We start from the raw sequence: 23,594 nt of genomic DNA on the forward strand, positions 1-23,594 counted from the left end.
TGTCCAGGCTCTAGCACCCCTGTGGCCCTTAGTTATTAGCTGGGGGTTGCCTAGAACAAGTGTGGCCTCAGCCGAAAAGCTGAGGCAGATTCTGAAGGTGCTAACAGCTAGAGGCTGTCAGCTAACTCCACTTGTTCACTTCCCCACTCCATTCCTCTCTTGAAGGGAGATTTAAGTGGTACACTTCCATGGCTGCCTCAAGTCACCAAGAAATCAGAAGTTCTCTTGTCATGAGTATCTATGTAGAGCATTTATTGTAGGAGAATTCATGTGTACCTGCCTCTCAAATTACCAAGGAAAGGTACTGGCCTAGAGGGTGGGTTCGTGTTTTACAAAATGGCCCCTGGGGCCCACTGCTATGGTTAAGAAGATAAAGGGCTGAGAATTTGCTCCAAAACATATTGTCCTTGTAAAGCTGGATAAAATTTGAAGGTCATCAAAAAGAAAAATATGTTCACTATTTTGTCCACTTTGGTGCCAAAAGGCATGATGAAACATATTTTTAAGAATCAATATATTTTTCCATTTTGTGACCTCAGAAAACAGCATACTTTTGTTGAAATGTGTTACTTGGAGATACCCATCTTCTACTTTGACTTTATGTTTAATCGCTTCAATCATAGTCTGTTCTGCTCTTGGCCCCACGTCTCCCTCTTAGAATTTTTCCATGATTCTTCCTGCCCATTCTATTCAGATTTACATCATCCATCATGCAAGGGAAAGGAGAGGTAAATTAAATATGAGTTTTGATAGAAATATGCAAAGGGAAAGCAGTACCACATTCATGGCGGGATTACAGAGATTAGTGTCACTGTCAAGGATATGACACATGCAGAAGTGGTGATTCCCACAACTTCCTTACTCAGTTCTCCAAGCTGGCCTGTGGAGAAGACAGATGGTTCTTGGGGAATGACAGTGGATTATTTTAAATTTAACCAGGCGGTGCTTGAAGTATTGGTGGCAGACAGAGGTGCTTTTTGGCGACTTTGGCAGATCCCTACAAGTGAGTCACAGCACAGACCTTCAGGATTTGGGAGCAAAGCCCTGCCATCACCTGCAGATAACTCTCCTTTTGAGAAACAGCTCTCAGCTTGCTACTGGGCTTCAGTAGAGACTGAAAGCTTAACCATGGGCTACCCAGTCACCATGCAATCTGAACTGCCCATCATGAACTGGGTGTTATCTGACCTACAACATCACAAAGTTGGGCCTGCACAGCAACATTCCATCATGGAATGAAAGTGGTATGAACAAGATCAGGTCCACATAGGTCCTGAAGGCATAAGTAAGTTACATAAGTGGCCTGAGTGCCCGTGGTCTTCCTCCAGCTCCACTGTCTTCTCTCTCCCAGCCTGCACCTGTGGCCTCCCTGCCATCATTGGCAGGGGAACAGAAGACTGGTTTATAAAGATGATTCTGCAGACAACACCCCAAAGTGGGCATCTGTAGCACTACAGTCCCTCTCTGGGATAACCCTGAGTGACAGTGAGGAGGGGAGATCCTCCAAGCGGGTGGAACTTTGAGCAGTGCACCTGGTTGTTCACTTTACTTGGAAGGAAAGATAGCCAGATGTGTAATTATGTACTGATTCATGGGCTGTGGCCAGTGGTTTGACTGGATGGTCAGGGACTTGGAAGAAACACAATTGGAAAATTAGTGAAAAAGATATGTGGGGCAGAGGTATGTGGATAGACTTCTCTGAATGGGAAAAAAATCATGAAAATATTTGTGTCCCATGTGAATGCTCACAAGGGGTGACCTCAGCAGAGAAAGACTTCAATAATCAGGTGGATAGGATGACCCATGCTGTGGATACCAGTCAGCCTCTCACCATAGCCACCTCTGTCTTCACCCAGTGGGCTTATGACAAAGTGGCCATGGTGGCAGAGATGGACATTATGCATGGGCTCAGCAACACAGACTTCCACTCACCAAGGCTGACCTGGCAATGGCTACCACTGAATGCAGAGACCAATACTGAACCCCTGATAAGGCACCATTCCTCAGGGCGATCGAACAGCTCTGTGCTGGAAGGTTGCTTCCACTGGGCTGCTTCCATCATGGAAGGGGCAGCATTTTGTTCTTACTGGAGTAGACACTTACTTGAGTCCAGATTTGCCTTCCTTGTATGCAATGCTTTTGCCAAAACTACCATCCATGGACTCACAGAATGCCTTATCCACCATTATGGTATTTAACACAATGTTCCTTCTGATCGAGGAACTCACTTTACAGCAGAAGAAGTGCTGCAGTGGTGCCATGCTCATGTTCCCTGTTCCCCACCATCCTAAGCACCTGTCTTGATACAATAGAATGGTGGAATGGCCCTTTGAAGACTCAGTTACAGTGCCAGCTAGGTGACAATACCTTGTAGGGCTGGGGCATAGTTCTCTGGGAGGCTGCATATGCTCTGAATCAGTGTCCAATATATGGTGCTGTTTCACTGAGAGCCAAGACTTACAGGTCCAGAGATCAAGGGGTGGAAATGGCAGAGGCACCACTCACTGTCACCCTTAGCGATCCGCTAGCAAAATGTGTGTTTCTTGTTTCCATCATCTTATGCTCTCCTGGCCTAGAGGTCTTAGTTCCAGAAGGAGGAGTGTTTTCACCAGGAGAAACAACAATGATTCCATTGAACTGGAAATTAATACTGCTACTAGGCCACGTTGGGCTCCTCATGCCTCCGAATCAACAAGCAAAGGAGAGACTCATGATGTTGGCTGGGTGATTGATCCTGACTATTAAAGGGAAATTGAACTACTCCAAAATGGAGGTAAGGAAGAGTGTGTCTGGAATACAGGAGATCCTTTACAGCATCTTTTAATATTTCCATGCCCTGTGATAAAATTCAATGGAAAACTATAACCCAATCCAGGCAAAGCTACTAATGGCCCAGGCTCTTAAGGAATGAAGGTTTGGGTCACGATGTTAGGTAAAGAACCATGACCAGCAGAAGTGCTTGCTGACAGCAAAGGGAGTACAGAGTGGGTAGTAAAAGAAGGTAGCTATAAATACCAATTACAGAAATGAGGACTGTAATTGTCGTATTTCCTCCTTATTTGGCTTTGAATATGTTTGTGTGTATATATGTGTATTTATATATTTTTTTGTTTTCTTCTCATATTCCATTATCATGTAACAAAATATGTATTGATTTCAAATAATAGTATTTAAGTATTGCTAATTTTACCTCACACAGCATTTAAGTTATGGGACATCAAGGAGAAGAGTAAACATTACTCAAGGACTTTACCTCCTCTTCTGGGGAAGGGGTTTTTTAGTGCATTTTTGGTTGTACACAGGAGAGTTGTATCATGTTAGGTGAAATTATGACCTTATTGTTGTCTTAATTTATTTGGAGATTAAGTATGGTTTAAGGAGATACATATGGGTGCCAAGTTGGGTAGAAAAGGGGTGGATTTGTGATTGTTAATTTTACTTGTAAACTTGATGGCTATGGGGTGCCCAGATAAAACATTATATCTGGGTGTGTCTATGAAAGTGTTTCTGGATGAGATTAGCATTTGAGTCAGTATAATAGATGCCTTCTCCATGTGGGTGGGCATCATCCAATCCTTTGAGGGTTTGTAGAGAACAAAAGGCAGGGGGAAGGGGGAATTTGCCCCTTTCTACCCTGCCTCACCACTTAAGCTGGGACATCCCATCTCATCTTCTGCCCCCAGACTGGGGTTTACACCGTCAGCTTCCCTGGTTCTCAGGCCTTTGGACTTGGCTGAATTACACCACTGGCTTTCCTGGGTCTCCAGGGGCAGACAGCAGATTATGGTACTTTATAATCACGGGAGCCAATTCCTCCTAATAGATCTCCTTCTACATACAGATATGTATTTGTACAAATATATGTACATATTACAGAAAGAGAAAGAGAGAGAGAGAGAGAATCTCCTATTGGTTCTGTTTCTATGGAGAACCCTGACTAAGCAAGGGAATTAAAAGTCTACCAGGACTCTGGTCGAAAGTAAATAAACTACTGTTACCTCGCTCAAGTAAGAAGTGGGGAATTTATGAAAGTGTGCCAGGCTGTGTGTTTTTCGAACCCAGCAGTACAGTGAGGCCTTTGGAATGGCGTATTAGTTATATGTAGCTGTAGCACACTGCCACAGACTTAATGGCTTGAACAACACAAACTTATACTCTCACAGTTTCTGTGGGTCAGGAATCTGGGTCAGGTAAGCTGGGTCTCACAGGCTGGAATCAACATGTCCGCCAGGGCTGTGGTTCTCATTTGGAGCTCAGGGCCCTCTTCCAAGCTCATGTGGTTGTTGGCAGAATTCAGCTCCTTGAGGTGGCAGGACTGAGGCCTCAGCTCTTAGAGGCCACCCCTCTCCATGAGCGGTTTGTGATGTGCTGTTTTCCTGTCTTCCCTGAGCCTACAGGAGAATCTCTCTGCTGCTTGTAAGGCTTTTCACCTAATTAAGTTAGTCCCAGCGAAGATACTGCTAACCCTTTTAACTCAACATAGACTGATTTAGGGCCTGAATTACCTCTGTGCAATCCCTTTTGTCATATAACATAATAGATTATGGAAGTGATACCTCATATTCACATGTCCTTCTGCATGGAAGGAGAAGGGTATTATATAGGTGTATGCCAGGGCGGGACTCTTAGGGACCATGTTAGAATTCTGCCCACCACAAACGCACTCAGTCTAAGTACTGGAAAACTGACAAAATCCTCCTCCCTTCTCCCCTCTGACAATCTGCTCCCCTTAGAATCTCCAAATTATCAAAAAAGGGCTCTGGTCTAACTGGGTTGGATGTCCAACTCTGGGGCAATCAGCTGTGGCTAGGGGCACGGTCTCGCATACAACGTGGCACCTGGGGGACCACTGGTGTAGTTGAGAATCGAGGGGTGGTTCAGTTAAGGACGGGCTAGGGAGGCTGGGACGGTATTCCTCAGAGATTTACCACCTGCAGTCTTTCATATATGTGACGAGGACATTCTTCTGGAGGACGGGGCAGGGTGGAGAATGAAAATGGCTGTTGGGCAGGAATGAAATGCACCGTGCTCCCTTTTATGTCACCTTCAAATTTGCTCAGAAAGAAACTCGTGCTAAAACTGGGCTGTGTTCTTGCATGTCACAGTCACCAAATCTAAACAACACAGAATTGAAATAAAAATGTGTCTAGGCTGAGAGTGGAGGAATGGGGAGTGACTGTTAATGGGTACAAGGCTTTCTTTTGAGGGTGATGAACATGTTCTGAAATTAATTTATCTCTTCCAGCCCTGTTTGTAGAAATAGCCTATGAGCAATGAGCACACCTAACCCCCAGACTGAGATCTCTTAATAGAATTCTCCTATTAGAAAGGTCCTGGGCTGTACGGGTTAATAGCTTATTTCAGATTTGGGTCGTGGAAGGTATCAGACAAGCCTGGCACATCTACTTGTGTCTAAAAGCAAGAGTTCGGAAGTTAATGGGATCATGTGAAAGTTTTGGCCAGTTTTAGCCCCTTCACATTGGCTACAAAGCTGTGTGTTCCAGCATGGCCTCATATGCTCCTGTTCAACATAAAACAGAGGAAAGCTCTGTCATGGAGGCCCCCAGGAGGTCCTGTATATGATGCTGAAGGCCGGGGCTGGAAAAGGTGCTTGTGCCTGCGGGATCACTACAATACAAAGGGATAGCAGTGATATTGTACCTTCCAGTAGCATTGTGGGCCTTTCTTGACATTTTTTCCTGTTTCTGTTCCTTCGTGGAATTTTACTACCTTAGGTACACTGCACACCTGTTTGTGTGCTCTGGCGCTCTGAAGGACCATAAACCATTGTAATAGCTAAGAGTTTTTCACTTGCCCAAGAATCAATTTTTGCTCCCCAGGGGCTGATGTTACACAGGATCTAGTCCAATTGTGTTAGAAAGTGTGGTGAATGGGTACATTTCTGAACTTCATGGACATGGGAACCCAAGGGACCATTGTTCCTGGGCCAAAAAGGGCCAAGATAAATATACTCCATTATTGATAATCAAAGCTCTGATCATAATGCATTATTGGGAATCAAAGCTGGAATTGTCTCTGGTTGAGACCCTTGGGTGACTCTGACAAAGGAACAGCAAGATAGATTTTCATTCCTCCCACAGGTGATGATGCCCAGAGATCTTGACCACAGGTGTTGACCCTGAATATACCTCCTGCATGCTAATACCCCCCTCTTGGGGTCTGCTTCCTGGGGAACCCACCTTGTGACAACTCTTATGTGTTATTGATTTATAACTGCTGGTTCTGAAAGCTATTGGTTGAGTATGTGTGGTAGTGTCCCAAACCTTATCACCACAAACCCTTGCTGCATCTCTTCCCTTGCTCTCCCGAGCTACTCGGGCCTGCTCTGTGCTCAGAGAGGCTGACCATGTGGATTGCATCAATGGGCCACTTGACTCTGGCTTCCTCGTAGGCTCTGCCAGTGGGAGGCAGTGAGGAGAGAGTGAGGTGAGAGTATTTCTTCTCCCAGCCCCTCCTGTCAGGTCACGGTAGGCTGTCTATATGTCTCCAGGAAGGGCCACCGCTCTAGTCAGCTGGACTTCCCCAGAGCTGTCTATGGGCTCCAGTAACTACCCCCTATCCTTGGTTTCTCCAGGCCCAAAGGTTGTAATAAATTCCTGCGCTTGCTAGCCCTGGAGGCTCTGCATTATCTCTGCTTTTCCTCAATTCTGTGCACTGCTGCAGTCATCTATTTTTTGAACTCTCCTTAAATTACTCAGCTTGCAGATGCCACATTTCCTGCTGGGAACTTGATTGACACACATAATGCAATGACCTGGCACAGTGTTTTGGAAATCTGGGGAAAAGTTTCAGTGGATAAATGTCGTGTGTGTGTGTGTGTGTGTGTGTGTGTGTGTGTGTGTGTGTGTGTGTGTGTGTGTGTGTAGGAAGGGTTAGGAAAGAGGAGATGTAGGCAGTGAAGTTTTAAAGATAGGTTGGTTGGGGAGGGGGATGCAGTCTTGATGGCAGAAGAGTATACAAGTCTATACTTCTCAGGGGTTGGGAGTAGTACTGTGCAGTGATGTGAGAATTGAACGTTATAACAATTTATAAGATCACATGCTGGAACTACCAAAATGTTAGCAAGGAGGTGCTTAAGATACGTCTAGATTATTGCAATGCTACCTGGTGACACAGTAAAGTTAATGTTTTGTAGAGGAAAGGAAAGAAAGGAACACTTGCTTATTTACTCTCTGCTAATGTTCTGACATAATATCGTCTCACTCAGGGAGATAAGCCTGTTGACTTTGTGTCCTTCAGTCTCTGAGTTTGCCAGGAGATAGTGCATTTTGCTTTGGGTCTTAGAGAAAGACCTCATCAGAATGGTCAGCCCACTGTGAGGGCTACTGTCTGACACAGATAGAGGCAAACAAACCACTGGGGTTTGCTCTGCTCTTGACTATTGTTGACAAATTACTGTAAACAGTTTCTAATACAAAGTTTTATTAATTCCCACTGGGTATATTACAATCGAAGGACTAAGCATGGATTCCTTACTTGCACACATCCAGTTTTTTTGGTGGTCTCTCTAGTTTCTCCCGAGACCAATAAGCTAAGGCACTTTACATGCATACATGCTTCCTTTTATTTTTATGTACAAGTATTTAAAGCAATGTCTGGCCCCTTCCAAATGCTCTCTATATGATCTCTTTAGATGTTAAAAGAGCCCAATGAGGTGGGTATTACATAATTTGTTCCGGGTAGGAGGGGGGTCAGGATTTGAACTCAGGCAACTGGCTCTGTAGCTTAATCATGTAACACTGCCTCCCATGAAGTTTGAATAGATGGACCATGAGCATGGGAGAAGATTAAATCAGTTGCATAAGCCATCATGCTTCCTCCAAAGGGGACTCCAAAGAGAACTTTCTGAGTTAAGGCTATAAAAATACCACATTGAGGGCCAGCTGAGTAGTTTGTTGGTTAAGAATTGGCTTGTGACGCCAGCTCTGAGCAATAGGGCCCCGGTTTGGATCCCACATGAGGGCCAGTGATGCTGCACCCTCTGCAGCTAAGATGGTGAACAACAGCTCGACCTGGAGCTGGGCTGCTGTGAGTCTCCAGTGACGGCGTAGGCTGCAAGAAGCTGCAGTGGGCTGCCATGAGCTACTGTGACTGGCCGGCAGCCAGCGTGAGCTGCCAAGAGCCACAGTGAGTGGTTGTCCAGGGCCCGGCAACCCGGGAAGAGCACCAATGATAATACCAACATGGGCCAGTGAAGCGACGTCCTCCACAACGAGACTGAAGAACAAAAGGACAGCAACTTGTCTTTTCCCCTTCCCCCATTCCCCAACGCTGTTCCCCTCCCCCAATTCCCCAATAAAAATATTAAAAACAAAAACAAAAACCCACATTGAGTTTCAATTTTTTTCATCTATGAGACCTTAAATCTTAGTTTCTCCTTGCTTTGTAAATGACATAGTTAGCCTAGCCAAGCGTGTTCTAGAATTCCCACCAAGGCCAGGAAAGTAGCACAGGAAGCTTCCTTTTTGATCTGAAGGACCCCAAAGATCCTTCTTCCCCAAAGTATGTCTCCAATGGCTTGTACTAGAGTCTGAAGGACTCTTTCTGAGGGTTAGTCCTTTGAGTCATGGGCTATTTGGGGTCTTAAGCCCCAGAACACATTCCTCAAATTTCTTTTGCCAGTAGGTATTTGATTTTTAAAGACTAACAGAAACCTACTCAGACTAGCTTTATAAAACACCAGAATTTTATTCATATGATACAAGTGTTGCTTCCCAGAGCACAAAGGTGTGTGGATTGGGAACTGGTCTTAGCAGTTATTTGGTTTCTAGGGGATTCCCAATCTCAACACAACTCTTGTCTCTGAGGCTGCATGAGCCCTTGTTTCTGCTCTTCCCTATGGAGAACGGAGAAAGAGGCAGACATAGAGACTGGCCCTCTCATGGCAGGAAATGGCCACTTCAACTCCACGCACACCTCAGTCAGTCCAAGGGCCAGGCCAGCAAGGACCCCATGTCCCTGAATCTGAACTCCAAACCCCCTAGAGAAGCCGATTGGCTCAGCTCAGGTGTCCACCCTGGATCCGCTCATCTAGACTGGGGATGGGGCCACATAACAGCTGTGAGGCCATGGGTGCCACTGCATCAGGCTCTCAGAGGAGGTGTGCAGGGCAGGTTTTTCACGTGTGTGGAGAACAGGGCAGGAACACGGAATCTCTTCTCCAGCAACGTGAGGATGGTCGCCTCCTCTCCTATTAATTAACTCCTCACATCTGATGCAGGGCCCTCAGATAAAAATGTGCTTTTGAAGCACCTTCCCCTTTGCCCTTTAGTGCTGGAGATAAGGCAACCCTGGGTGGTATTGTGAAAGGGACTGAAGGGAGCTGCTAGGGCTGCGAAGCAGGTGACAAGGAGGGAAATGGTACCGTTCAGGGGAACACAGGCTGTATGTCATCAGCATAAGACCTAAGTGGTTTTTCTTTGCTTTTTAAAATTTTCTTCTATATCTTTTTTTTTTAACTTGAAAGAGACCGTATCAATTTAGTTCAGTCCCTTGTTCTGTTTTCAGCTGAGAACTGAGTTTCATATAGGTTATGAGGATCTATTAGAAATTACAAAGCTAGTTAAAGCTCCTGGCTTCTATCTCTGCCCCTGACTGCTGGTTCATCACTCTACCCTCTATCCCACCCCCAACCCTCCAATTCTTCATTTTCTTTAACCTGACATCCTTATCTGACCTTTCTGTTAAACTATGTTGTGGAAGAAATAAGTCATAGGTGCCCAAGAACCAGTTGTAAGCAAGCTATAATAAGTATTTCCTTGGAATGTCCCTCAGGTGAAAAAAGCAGTTTTGAGTTTCTCGAACTTAGTAGCTCAGCAACTAAAAAGTAATGTTAATACCACCAAAGGGCTTAAAAGCAAATTGTGGAAAAAGAAAAAACATCATTTGATCATGGCTGATAAAGACAGCTCTGGTGTAATAGGGAAGCTTTAGTACATTCCTCCCAGAGCCTAGCTTAGTCTGAACCTTATCTCACAGAATCAGTCACTTGTATAGTTACCCAGTAACATCTCATATTTGCCAAGGCCTTGATTAATGTTTAAAGAAACACGGGCAATGCTACGTGCTATTCTTTTAAAAATAGCCACTATTGAATTAAAATGGGTCAGCTTTTTCTCCAAAGAACTATAATGCTCTTGCATATTACAAATAATATTTAACACTTGTCAAACATTTCTTATGTGCCAGGTTCTAGTCCAAGTGTTTTATACCTCTTTTCTAATCCTCAGAGCAGCCCTAAGAGATATATGTATGTTTCCCATTTTCCTGGTGAAGAAGAAATGAAGGCTTAGAAAGATTGTGATTTTCCCTGGATCAAGCAGATAGTTACAGAGCAGAGTGAGGATTCAAATTCATGTCTTTAGGTCCCTGAAAACTATTCTTTTAATCACCCTACTATGATGCCTAAAGAGAGGCATGTTGATGTAGAACCAGCAATAGCTGACGCTTGATAGTTTTCAATCAGAAAGCAACGGTTCAAAACTTATTCTTCAGAAATTTCCCAGTCTTCCTATTGCTCCCCCATCCCAATACAAGTGACCTGAAAGCTTCAAGAGTTGGGTCAAATAGTGAAATGGTTTCAGTGTATGAGACCTTTATTTGAAATATAGAGTCAAAAGGCAAGAGGAGTAAGATGCTCATTTACAATAGAATTTCAGTTGTCTCTCATGAGTGTAATTCCAGTCTCTCCCACCAGAGGGCAATTATCACATAAAAATATGAAACCCCTTCTGGCGTGACTTTCAAACCACCCTATAGTATCATATCTGGATTTAGTTTTACAGCTCAGTGCAGATCTTGAGAAGATCTCTGGTTCTTTCAAGTCCAAAGCTAAGAAGTCATGCCTTTTTTTCCCTTTGCCTAGCAACTGAAAGGAGCTTATGATATCTTAGAAAACTTCTCTTGGAATGCAGTGTTAACGTGGGCCAAAGACAGATGTTTGTATTGTTCCTATTTTGGAGGCAGAAACCTTGAACCAAACACTCAGTGACAGTCAAAAACATTCTCTGTGTCCAAGGTTTCATAATTTATTTCATTTAAGTATCATCTGGGTTTCAGAAACCTGCATTGCCTCAGAAAATTAGATTTACATGCTTTTTCATGAGGATTCTAAAGATCAGTTGAGAAAAAGAATTAAAGTGTTTGATAGACAACAAACAACTTTTCAAGCGTCCAGGCTGCTTATGATCTGGAGAGACTACCAGAAACACTTCTATTTACTGATCACTTAGCACAATGCCTTATCGAGAAAATGCTTTAGGCCAAAATCAACCCCAGTCTTTCCAACAATCCTGGTAGTATATTCTGTTATTATGCCAATATTAGAGATTAAGAAATCGAAGCATACTCAGGTGAAGAAACATGCTAGAGGACAGACCCTTAGTCCATGTTCTTAACCACCATCAAGCGGTAGATCTATTGGAGATGACATGGGCCCAAGTACAGAGAAATGGCAGGTTCAGCAGGGAGGTCTGCTGGGCTCAGAAATCAATATCAGGAAAAGGAAGATGAAGAAAGGTAGGTGAGAAGTTACCTGGCTGCCCTCGCTTTCTGCTCTGCAGGATCCACGAAGTCAAAAAGCATAGCTGCTCGAGCAATGGTCACAGACCATTATTTCATGGCAGGCAAGGATCCCAGGTGCTATTATAACCCAGAAGTCAGACAGCCTGGCAGAAGCCTGGGTAGCAGGTGGAGGGCATAGAGACTAGGATCCACATTTACAGAAAGAACAGAGGTACTCCAGAGGGCTACCCTGGCTCCGGCCACCAGCCAAGGTTTAGGACATAATCCAGGCTTTCAGAGGGACTGTGGAACAGGGCAGAGAAGAAAGCAAAGACAGGAAATCTTAGCCAATGGTCAGCTTTACAAGGTGGGCCAACTCCAATAACAGGAAGGGCTTCAATTTGGAATCTGGTCTGAGACTCGGGAGGGCGGGCAGATACCCAGTTGTGTGGCTATGTCATAGGTCTGAAAAGGTTAGCTTTGTTGCAGGTCCCTGTTAAATAGTGAGCAGAGGCTGTTGATGAGTCATTTGCCTTGGTTATAATGGATTCGGGAGCAGAATCAAGGCCAACCCTGAATATGTGTGTTTTGGTGAACCTTCCTTCTTGGGGAAGGGAGAGTAAACATGGTGGAGAATCACTCCAAATGCAAACTCCCGTCCCTGGCTTGTCCATCCATGTGCAGTGCCAGGTCACACTGACTCTAGCATGATAACACTTCTATCAGAAAACATCTTATAAGTGGCTTCTTTAGAGTTGTGGAAGCTCTTGAAGCTTCATGAGCACATTAGAAATGAAATAAACTAGTAGAATCTTTCAAAGCTTTTCTTGTTTGCTAGTTCTTGAACACCTGCTCTGTCTCCCATGATTCCTAGCAGAGTATCTTGCTTAATAATGCATAAAATGAGATCCAGGAGTTTATAACTAAGGTGCAAGATGATGCTCATACACAGCAAGTAAAAGAAAATTGTTTTTAGCTGAAATGATATGGGAACTCTGCAGGGAGAAAGAGTGTCAAGCCTTATAAAAAGGACAGATTTTGAGCATCAAAAGTAGGTTAAGAATGAAGGCATCTTTATTAGTTTCCTCTGACTGTTGTAACAAATTATTGCAAACTGCGTAGCTGAAACCAATGAACTTTTATTCTTTCACAGTTCTGGAGGCCAGCCGTTCAAAATCAAGAAGTCATCAGGGCTCCCTCTGAAACTCCAGGGGAGAATCCGTTCGTTGCCTCTTCTAGTTTCTGGTGGCTGCTGGCATTCCTTGGCTTGCGGCCACATCACATCAGTCTTCAAGGCTGCCATCTTCCCATCTCTCTCTGCTCTGTCTTCACCTCACCTTCCCCTCTGTGTATGTGTCACATCTCCCTCTGCTTCTCTCGTATAAGAACAATTGTGATGGGAGGGTGATTGGGGTGATGGGTGAAAAAGGTGAAGGGATCAAAACATTGCCAGTTATAAAAATAGTCATGAGGATGAAAAGTACAGCATAGAGAATATAGTCGGTAATATTATCATTAACTATGTATGGTGTCAGATGGGTACTAGACTTATCAGCGTGATCACTTTGTAAGTTATATAAATGTCTATCACTATGTTGTACACCTGAAACTATTATAATGTTGTGTGTCAACTGTAATTGAGAAATAAAAAATTACAATAAATACAACCAGATCTAACTTAAAAATAAAAATGGGAAATCTCAATAGGCAAAAAACACAAACACAAAAACAAATAATTGTGATAGCTTCGGGGGCCCATCCAGATAATTCAGGATAATTTCCTCATCATCTCAAGATCCTTAACTTAATCACATCTGTAAAGCCTTTGCCATATAAGGTACATTTATAGATTCCAGGGGTTAGGACATGGACATCTTTGGGGGGTGGGGTGGGTGTGTGCTTTTATTCATCCAGATGTTATGATAGCATCCAGACTGAAGAAATAGCATGAGGGAAAAAGACAGAGAAGCAGGAGTGTTTGGAGGACAGCGGAGCAGTTCGTCTAGAAGAGGGTAAGGATAATACGGAGCAGCCACAGAACGGATGGTCTCCTCCACCTACCTGTTTGGTCATGTTGGTAGGGGCCTTGAGTCCCACACCAAAGGGTTTGGAAGATATGATGGAGGAAATCCTATAAATGTAGATTTAGAAAAATCTGTCAAGTTCAGATTGTACAACCACAATAGTTTTCACACAAGAAAGCCTGAGTGTATTTGATCAGAGGAAGGATGATGTGATCAAAGTGGAGTCTTAGGAAGTTTATGTTCTCCATCCTCACAAATGCTTTAAAATGTTATTTGTGCTTCTTAGAGCCCATATCTAAATTGTAAACTTCACAGGCATAGGGTAACATTCCAGGGCTGATTCTAGCCTACAGGATTGCAGCTAGGTTCAATCAAATCTCCCATCAAATATTTTGGGGATTCCATTAGGCATGTGTGTGTGTGTGTTTCCACATGGTTGTCACTTTTATCTCTTTCAGACTGCTGCTATCAACCATTGCTGTCTCATGGCTGCTTCTCCAGGTAGTGGAGGCCCTCGGCTGTGGTTCACCCAAAGCCTTTGTCTTAATTCCCCCAAAGGCTAATTGACACCAGGCTGTCATGTTGAGCAAAACCTTATTCATAACTTCATGATAACATAAGAAAATTACTTTGTTTAAAAGAAATATTTAGGAGTGGCTGGTTAGCTCAGTACTCATAACACCAAGATTACTGGTTCGATCTCCACATGGGCCACTGAGCTGTGCCCTCCACAACTAGATTGAAATAACTACTTGACTTGGAGCTGATGGGTCCTGGAAAAACACCGTGTTCCTCAATAAAAAAATAAAAAAATAAAAAAGAAATATTTGAAACAGGATATTGGCCATCCAGTTCTAAGACTCCATCAATCTTGGCCCCTCAGGGCCCCGTGCTAACCCGTTCTCTCCTTTCCATCGCACTAATGGTCAATTTAAAAAAAAAATATTTTGTTGAAACAAAAACAAGCCTTCCAGATCTTATATTGGCCTCTAGTGAGTTCTTTCCATCTTCTCCCGCCAAGCTCCTTGAAACTGTGGCCTGTATGCAATACTCACTCCCAGCCATCTGCAGTTTAGCTTCCTTCCCTCCCATGCCTGACTCTCCCCTTTGGTAAGTCAGAGACACCCTTGCTGCTAACTCTATACTTGCATTCTTATCTTCATTAACCTCTTCAGCATTTGCCATAAGCCATGCTGCTTGGTCCACTGTACCTCTCGCTTCTCTGCCTACTCAATGTCTTGCTGCAGCCATGGAAGAAAAGCCAGTTAAGACTGCTACAAGCTCTCTGCAGAAGGGCAATTCACCCCGCAAAGACGCTACCTTACCTTGCTTATTAATGGAAAAATTAACTGTTTTTCAAACTGTGGGTGGTGACCAATTCGAAGGCTGTGAAATTAAATTAGTGGACTGCCAGGTTCACTGCTAAGCTAAATGGCATGGAATAGAGACAGACATCAGAGCACACTGCATGTAATAAAGGCAGCTATTTTGTACCCAGTGTGTGTATATGTGTGTTTACTTTACTGGGTGGTCATGGTAAGTATATTTCTTATCATGGGTATGATCATAAAAATTTTAAAGGCTCTAATTTGGTTCTTCATGAAGTTAACTCCTATATTTCAGAATAGAATCCAAATTGTAACTTGGAGGAAAAATACTTCAGTGGGCCTTTTGATTATGAAAAGATAAAGAATAGTGTTTACTCTAACACAAAGGTTCTGGTGTCACTCCTGCAGCAACTGGCGAAAATTCAGGCAACTGGTGAAAAATTTTAAATGTTATTCTGTCCTAACAAAAATGCCATATGAGGCTTTTCAGGATCTGGCCCCTGTTCCCCTCTCCAGCTTCATTTTCCCCACTTTTTCAAAGCGGTCTGCACTGTAGCCACACTGAGTCCTTCGTGTCCTCTTATCACAGCAGTCTTTTCTGCCTCTGAGCCCTGGAACGTGCCAGTGCCACTCAGTTATAGGGACACTCGGGCTCCCCCTTTCCTCCCCTGTCCGGAACGTCATTTGACCCACTCTGTCATCAGCCTGTCCCTGCCGAGAGATGGCTCTTTCCAGGGAACCTTCTCAGACTCACACTCCAGGCCTAGCTGGTACTGGAATCCCCCAAATGGTCACCCCTGTCATTGTTGTCTCAAAATGCGGATGCTCATTTTTAACTTCAGAAGCTCACATAGTCCTCTATGGAAGTATCACTCACATCTAGTCCTCCTTGCCTATTGCACAGGTCCTTGGAGGCCAGAAACTGCAGGGTTCATTGGATACATTCTTCTCTGCCCGCCTTAACGCTGTCTTTTCAGTTTTGTTTTGTTTTTAATAGAGTTTTTTTTTTCAGAGCAGTTTTAGTTTTCAGTTTTAGTTCTTTAAATAAACTCTATTTTTTAGAGCAGTATTTTAGAGCAGGTGTCGGGTGGAGGGAGAGATATATGGAGCACAGCAGATTTTTAGGACAATGAAACGACTCTGTAAGTTACTATACTGGTGGATATATGTCATTAAATATTTGTTCAAACCCATAGAAGGTACACCACCAAGGGCGAACCTAATGTAAACTATGGACTTTGGGTGATTGTGATGTGTCCACGTAAGTTCATCAGTTGTAACAAATATGCCAACTGGTGGGGGATGCTGACAGTGGGGAGAGTGTGCATGTGTGGGGCCAGGGAGTATATGAGAAATCTGTACCTTCCTCTCAATTTCACTGTGACTTTTCCTGCTATGTTAGAGGCAAATCCTTATTGTCCTAGCTATGTCCTGCTATTGACAGTGAGTTCTGTTCTTGACTCACCACTCAGAGCAGCACCAGTGAAACCATCTCTCAATGTTTTATGAGCCAGAGGGCATTAACATATGTAAAAGTGCACATTTTTCCCTGACGGCCACCAATCTGTACTGTGCAGGTCACAAAAGCTGAGTGTGAACAGCATTCTTAGGGCATGTTCTTAAGTATATACCAAAATGTCCACAGAGGTTTTTAGAGTAAAAAAAAAAAAAAAAAAAAGCTAAAGGAGATGGTTCCCTTCTGTTTTCTGATTTAAAAAAAATTTTTTTTTGCCATTTTTCTTTCCTTCTAAGAAAATGGATATGTTATTAAAGGAATGGTAATCTACCCAGTCTGGAATAATCTAACCTCCATGAAGAGGAAGTTTTCTGTATTTAAAACCGTCTCGTGTATGTTTTCATTACATACACACTATAGAAACAAAGAGCACAAATGTATTTACAGTGGAGATCACATCTCCCTCCAGCCTTGCCCCCTCCCCCCATCACACTGTTACCCTCTCAGGAGGCAACCAGGTTCCCAGTGACATATTTTTTAGAGATTCTATTTATAGAAGCAAACACCTACTTATAAAAAAGTATAAATAGTTGCATATTATATGCTGCTCTGGACTATTTTTTTTACTTGACACGTCTTGGAGAGTCTTCTATAGCAGAGGATAGAGCGTTGCCTCATTCTTTTTCAATGGAACTTTAATATAAAAGTGTTATAGTTGAGAAATTATATGTAGTTTATCTTTACCAATTCAACAGCGAGCTATGACTAGATTAATCCTTAGTTTTCTAAGCTTTCATATCACATAGTTCAAAGCTTTAACTTTTTTCTCTCCCCTGTGGTTCTATTTTCATCACTAAGACTCCCCATTCTATGGCCCTCCAACCCCCATCTGAGGTCTGACCCTTCTCCAGTTTAGTCATCTGATCTCATTTTTGATGAGTCAAATGTCATAAACCCAGAGGATGTGGCTCAGATGCTCCTTAAGGACAGAAGATTAAAAGATGAAATAAAGGAAAATAGAGAAGGCAGAGGGTGTGTTCAACGTTTGAGGTTTGAATATGTGTGTGTGTGTGTGTCTTAATTCCTCATTGATTTCAGCTCGATTCATCAATCCCAGCTTTGCCTTTGGAGATGAGGGTAAATGCATCTTAGCTTCTATTACGAGTACACATCTCTGGACTGTTCTTGAAAGTCATAGTCCTTTAGATAGGTGTAGGGCACAAGGGCAGTGCCATCAGATATTTGAAAAATACTGTTTCTGATTCTAACTCTTTTTCTCTCGAAGTAAGCCAGGTAGGCACATTCGTCTGGGATCACTGAGACTGTGAGGGCAGTCCTTGACTCGCAGCTTGAGCAGGCTGTGTGCTAAATGCAACTCCGAAGCAGGCCCTATAAATAGCCGTTCATTGTCAGCCCGTGGGAAAAGACAAGAGCGAGTGTGCGGTGGGATGATTCAGGCCTCATTAAGTGGCTGCGTCTGTCCGGGCTTACAAGCAAATAGCTGCTCCAGCTGATAATCCAGTCAGACGGCAACTGCACGGGCCCACCACTGGCTGCACACAGACTGAAGGGAAAGCCGCTTGAGGCTGTCTCTGCCTCTGCTATGGCAAAAATCATTTTGAGGCACCTCATTGAGACTCCGGTGCGTTACCAGGAGGAGTTTGAAGCTCGAGGTCTGGAAGACTGCAGGCTGGATCACGCTTTATATGCACTGCCGGGGCCAACCACCGTGGACCTGGGAAAAGCCAGGGCGGCCCAGGCTCCTCCAGTGGACTCGGCGGCAGAGATGCCGCCCCAACAAGGCAAGTCACGCTTCCAGATCTTGCTGGACGTGGTCCAGTTCCTCCCCGAAGATATCATCATTCAGACCTTCGAAGGCTGGCTGCTGATTAAGGCGCAACATGGAACCAGAATGGACGAGCATGGCTTTATCTCAAGAAGCTTCACCCGACAGTACAAACTGCCCGATGGCATTGAAACCAAAGATTTGTCCGCGATCCTCTGTCACGATGGAATCCTGGTGGTGGAAGTAAAGGACCCAGCTGGGACTAAGTGAAATCTCCTCAGTGCCTGTTCACACGACACGGGGAAGACTACAGTTCCGCCAGTAAATGGTACCGCCGAAATGTTTGTATTACCCACGTTTGAAATGATTCTTACGAAGATTAAAAATATAGACATAGTTCATTCCTAGTATGTTGAGGTTGCCTTTGTTATTCTCACTCAGAAAGAACTATTGTTAATTATGTCCCCACAGCTGAAAGCGATGCTCTTCTTACACCTGAAACAATGACAATTTGAAGACTAATTTGATACTAGAGAGAACTCAGTATTATTTCTTCATGATTCCAACAATGCCAGAGAAGGTGCATTTGTAACAACTGGTAGCAAAAGAGCCCTCCTCATTTAAGGAACGTTTATCGATTTTATGAAAATGTTTCGTGTTGCTAGAAAGAGCTGTGATCCCCTTCACCCGATAAGCTTTTCTTTTCAGTGTATTTTAATTACAGCGGAGCTTTGTAAATATAGAGTCTGAAGGTTAAAATATAGTACTTGGAAATTGGGTCTGAAATATACTTATGATTCACTTACAGTTGTTACTGCCTTAAACTTATATTGGCATTTTCAGGTATAAATCTTGTTTTTAAAAAGTTCCAAATATGTACCTGATTATTTTTTTAAAGCTCAACTGACTCTTATCTGCACTATGTTTTTTTAAAAATCATATGTTCTGTGGATATTTATGAAACATAAATAAGATATGTGTTAATTCATACTCTTATAAGTTTATTTTAAGTTTAGGGAAACACGTCAAAAAGTACAATTGCTGAAATCAAAGTTTTTAATCTATGCTCTTTAGATGCTACTTAAAATTTTAGATTTCAGAAGATGGCAAAATGTAATGCATCTGCTCTCTCTGCATAATCCTGAGCTTGAAATAGCCTGGCAGGCCCTGAAGCCCAGGGGCCCAGCTTACACAGGCTTTGAGTTTAATACAGTGGGGGGGGGGGGGTTAGTGCTGCTGCTTTTCTCCCCAACTGCTACTTCAGCCCAAGGGAATGGCTGAGACATTGGTGGAGGCTAAGGATTTGCTTTAGAAATTATTTTCAATGCTAGTCTATGACATTCCACAGGCATGCTATCTCATTCTGCGCATACTAAATATTTCTTTGGGGGAAGTAGCTGCTTTTACCACGCACCACATGTGAGCCTGAGGACAGCGCTATGAATAGAAGGGGAAGGCAGGGTGTGTGGAAACTGCCAGGACGGACTGGAGACAGCTGACCGTACCATCCTGTTCCTCTATGGAGCTTTAGGGTTCAGATACAAACATGAGACTCGGGAAGCAATAGAAAAAGAAATCAAACAGTGCCAAAAGTAGTTTTGAAAACAAATGTAATCTGAGAAAGATGTTTATTTACAGTCTAAGTAAACTGAAAGGATATTGAAGCTACACGTTTACACAAGGTTACTGCCTATGCACTGAGGTTTGTGCGTCCAACTCTAGGATATGTTTGACAGAGTGACTATCACAGACCAGCTTTGCTACATGACACAATTAATAGTACTTAATGAGATTACATCTGCTAATATGATTAGAACTGAAAAATCCACATTAGATTATTCTTTCCCATCAATTAGCAGAATAGTGTAAAAACCAAACTAGGGCTTAGAAACAAACAGCCCCTCTCATTTGGCCTGATCTTCACTCTAATTGAGATCCTACTTCTGAAAAAATTCAGGAAGTGCAGTTCTTACCAGGAGGAGCCTATAGGACATATTTCCTTTAAAAATGAAAATTAAAATAAACACATCATCCAACTGTATTTATTTTTTCTAAGATAAAGTTAAAAGTCATACATAGCCATTTTTTGATTTGTAAAATATACCAAACACTATGAAAAATAAAAACCATTTATTATTCTTTTACTACCATGAGGTAGGTACTTTAAATCTCTAGTTCATTCTCTTATACATAAATACTTGTATCACTTTTCACAAAGTTAGGAATATGTTCGCATGGAATTTGACATCCCGATCACGCTAGTTACTGTCTGTTGCCCTTCCCACCTCCTGCCCACCCAGACCCATCTTCTGCCCTTCCGAGTCTCACCCTGAGCCCAACAGGCTGTCCCCTGGGGCATGTCATTCTGGTTTCCAACTGGGTTCAGCCAACGGAGGCACTGACTGCAGACCAAAGACTGGAGAGAGAAGATTGGTGGGCACAGGGGAAAAGGCTCAGGGGTTTCTTTCCCAGATGCCACCCTGCTGCAGACAAGGCTCTAACAGGGCCTGCCTCCCTCCATCACTAGGACTCTGGAGAGATGGCCACTCATCCAGGACTCCCACTCATACTGGTTCCCGCACTGCACCACTCTTTCTTCCTGTTGCCTCTTCAGCGTTTGGGGTGGTGATGTTTTCTGCCCTTTCTTGTTCCTGGGGCTTCACCATCCCTTATTGATTACTTTGCCTGCTCTCCCATAAACAATCCCATCGTTAAAGTCCCTTTCAGGTGATGGAATTCTGTTTCCTGTCAGAACCCTCATTATTTGACTTCTTATGTGATTAAAAAAAAAATAGCACATCACTTGCTCTTGCTGCCAAACATTAACTGATGTGCAATGGCTATGCAGTATTCCAACGCAGATAAACTGTATTATAACTTAACCATCCCTTTACACAACTGGTCTTAACAGGAAGCAGACGGCACTCTCAAATTGGAATAATTCAAATTGGAATAATTTATTTATAAAGAGATTAATTGCAAAGGAGTAGGCAGGGTGGAGAGGAGCTGCAAGGGACAGTGAGTGATCTGAGTATAGCCAGTGTGAAGTTGTCATGTTTCTTAGGTCCGAAGGGATGGGAGGAGGAAATAAGTCTCAGAAATAAAAAAGGAATTTGGATACAGGACCACCAGCTGTGACTTTTATTTGAGGGACACAACCAGCCCAAAGTGACCTCATAGGCAGCAGGAGAATAAATATTTTCTTCCTCCAATCTCCTACCAGGGCACCCCATTGGCTGGACCTAACTGGTAGCCAGAGGGTGTGGGCGCCCCACTGATATAGGTCAATGGCCTCCCAGCGCAGAGGGCAGGGCAGGGAAAAGTGGTGAGTGACTCTTGGAAGCAAGGGGGAAATGTCCTGCACTCTAGTCAAATGAGAACTGTCCTTATAGCTCTCATAGAAAACCTCTTCTGTAAAATACAGCCTGAGACAAGGCTTGAAGTACTCACACTTTATTTGGAAAGTGCAAGTCCTGGATGGTAAAAGTGAGAAAATAGGGGAAACGAGGCAAGAGAAAATGGAAAACAAAGTGATACGATGTGTTACCATGCTGGCCACTGCTTCACAATGAGCTATGAAGAGACTCAGTAGCTGCTTGGCAGGGATGTTGGCTCAGCACCTGGAACTTCTCCAGATCTTCAGGAAGAAATCAAAGCTTAGAGTAATCCACAGGGAAGAGGGGAGAGGGAATTTTTTTTTTCTTGTGGCTACTAGAAACATATAGTGTGGCATTTAAAAACCTCTGAATATGAATGGTCAGTTTAAAATTTTTAAAAATAATTCTGGTCCATTTTTTTCCTTTGTATATTTTCAGGTTATGTTATGTGATTATAAATTTGTAATATCTCTCAATTGGCTTATTTCTTATGTTATTCTGTAGACATCTTCTGTATCTCTATTTAATAATTTTAGTCTTAAATTTGATTTTGTCTGATAATTTCACTTTTTGTTTTACTATTTGTATGACATCTTTTTCTTATATAGTCAATGTAGTTTAAGTGTGTTTCTTAAAAGCAGCAGCATGTAGCTGGATTTAAAAAAATCTGATAATCTGTCTTTTAATAGATTAATTTAACTCAGTTACTTATTGCATTAAATATTTCTATGTATTTATTTTGTATATTTGTTTATCATGATTTTCTTTTCCTTTTTCTTTTCTGTCATTGTAGTATCAAGTTTTCTATGCCTACCTCCTTGTTTTATTTTTCTCTTGATCTTTAAGGTGTTAAAATTTAAACATTATTGGGGCTGGCCGAGTGGCTCAGTTGGTTAAGAGCTCACTGAAGAGTGCGAGCTCTGAGTAACAGCGGTTCGAGTCCCGGCCAGAGCTGAGCTGCCAATAGGCAGCGGGATGGCTCAGCTAAAAAAAAAAAAAATACTATAAGAAAATTTAAACATTGTTAGAAAATGTGTAGGTTATTATACATTTTTGAAAGAAGCCAATAAAAATATAAAAATGTAGACATTTAAAATTATTCAATATTCCTATCCCTCTTCTGAGCATAATTAGGACTTCTGTGTCCTTAATACCTATTATTCTCCTCCATCTTCCTGTTATTGTTAATTTTAGTCACAACTTTAACTATTGAGTATTGAAATCCCACTATTAAAAGAAAATTTTATGAATTTCTGTACTCCCCTTTGTTTCTTGTTTTCCAGTTTCCCTCTGCATTCCTTCTTCTTCTTAAAGCAACTTGTTATTTTCATACAGGTCCATAGGTAGAAGATTCTCAATCTTTACACTGCTTCACTCTTGAATAATATATACAAAGCATCAAATTCTAGGTAAACAGCTATTTCACCTCAGCACTGTAAAGATAATTATTTCATTGTCCTCTGGCCTTACAATGAAGTTTTCATCAACAACATAATTGTTCCTTTGTATATTTTCTGTCTTCTTTCTCTAGATGTCTTTAAGATTTTCTATTTCTCTTTAATGCTTAATGTTTCATGATGATGGATCTAGGTTTGGATCTGGATTTGTGTATGCTGCTTGATGTGCAATCTGAAAAAAATATCTTTTTTTTTTGTTAAGGTCTGGAAATTTTATGGCTATTATTTCTTCGCATGTTTTCCATCAACCCCCTATTCTCTTCTTTTAGAATTCCTATTGGTTCTAAATAGGACCTGTGCTGTATTTCTGAGTGACTTTCTTAGTACTTTAGTTCTCTTTTTCCTTTTGAAATATACGATACATATATGAAAGTATAATTATTATTGTACGTATGTTTTATGTAAAAAGGTCATCCATGTATTAAACCACTCAGGACAAGAAAGAGGTCATTGACAGTGCCCAGAAGCTGTTCCCCTCTCTCCCTTCCCAGACGCAACCGCTATCCTGCACTGTGTGATAATAACTTTTTCTTACCTTAAAAATTGACTACCTGTGTTTGTATCTCTAATCAATATAGCTTTGCTTGTGTTTGAACCATCTAAATGGAAACATAGCCTATGTATTATTTTTTGACTTACTACC

The 23,594-nt window shown here is 42.5% G+C and overlaps 1 protein-coding gene across 1 annotated transcript; it reads left to right on the plus strand.

Moving 5' to 3' along the window:
- The first annotated feature begins 17,766 nt into the window (after positions 1-17,766).
- On the plus strand, positions 17,767-19,105 carry HSPB3 (heat shock protein family B (small) member 3). The gene has a single exon (XM_019641426.1). It carries the CDS (start codon positions 17,935-17,937, stop codon positions 18,385-18,387), a length of 453 nt encoding a protein of 150 aa, XP_019496971.1. The 5' UTR covers positions 17,767-17,934; the 3' UTR covers positions 18,388-19,105.
- The last annotated feature ends 4,489 nt before the right edge of the window (positions 19,106-23,594 follow it).

This window comes from Hipposideros armiger, unplaced genomic scaffold (genome assembly GCF_001890085.2).
Source record: "Hipposideros armiger isolate ML-2016 unplaced genomic scaffold, ASM189008v1 scaffold_60, whole genome shotgun sequence".
Taxonomy (NCBI): Eukaryota; Metazoa; Chordata; class Mammalia; order Chiroptera; family Hipposideridae; genus Hipposideros; species Hipposideros armiger.

What these genes read in the sequence shown, in the direction of transcription:
- HSPB3 (XM_019641426.1), top strand. Translation starts at nt 17,935, where the DNA reads ATGGCAAAAATCATTTTGAGGCACCTCATTGAGACTCCGGTGCGTTAC.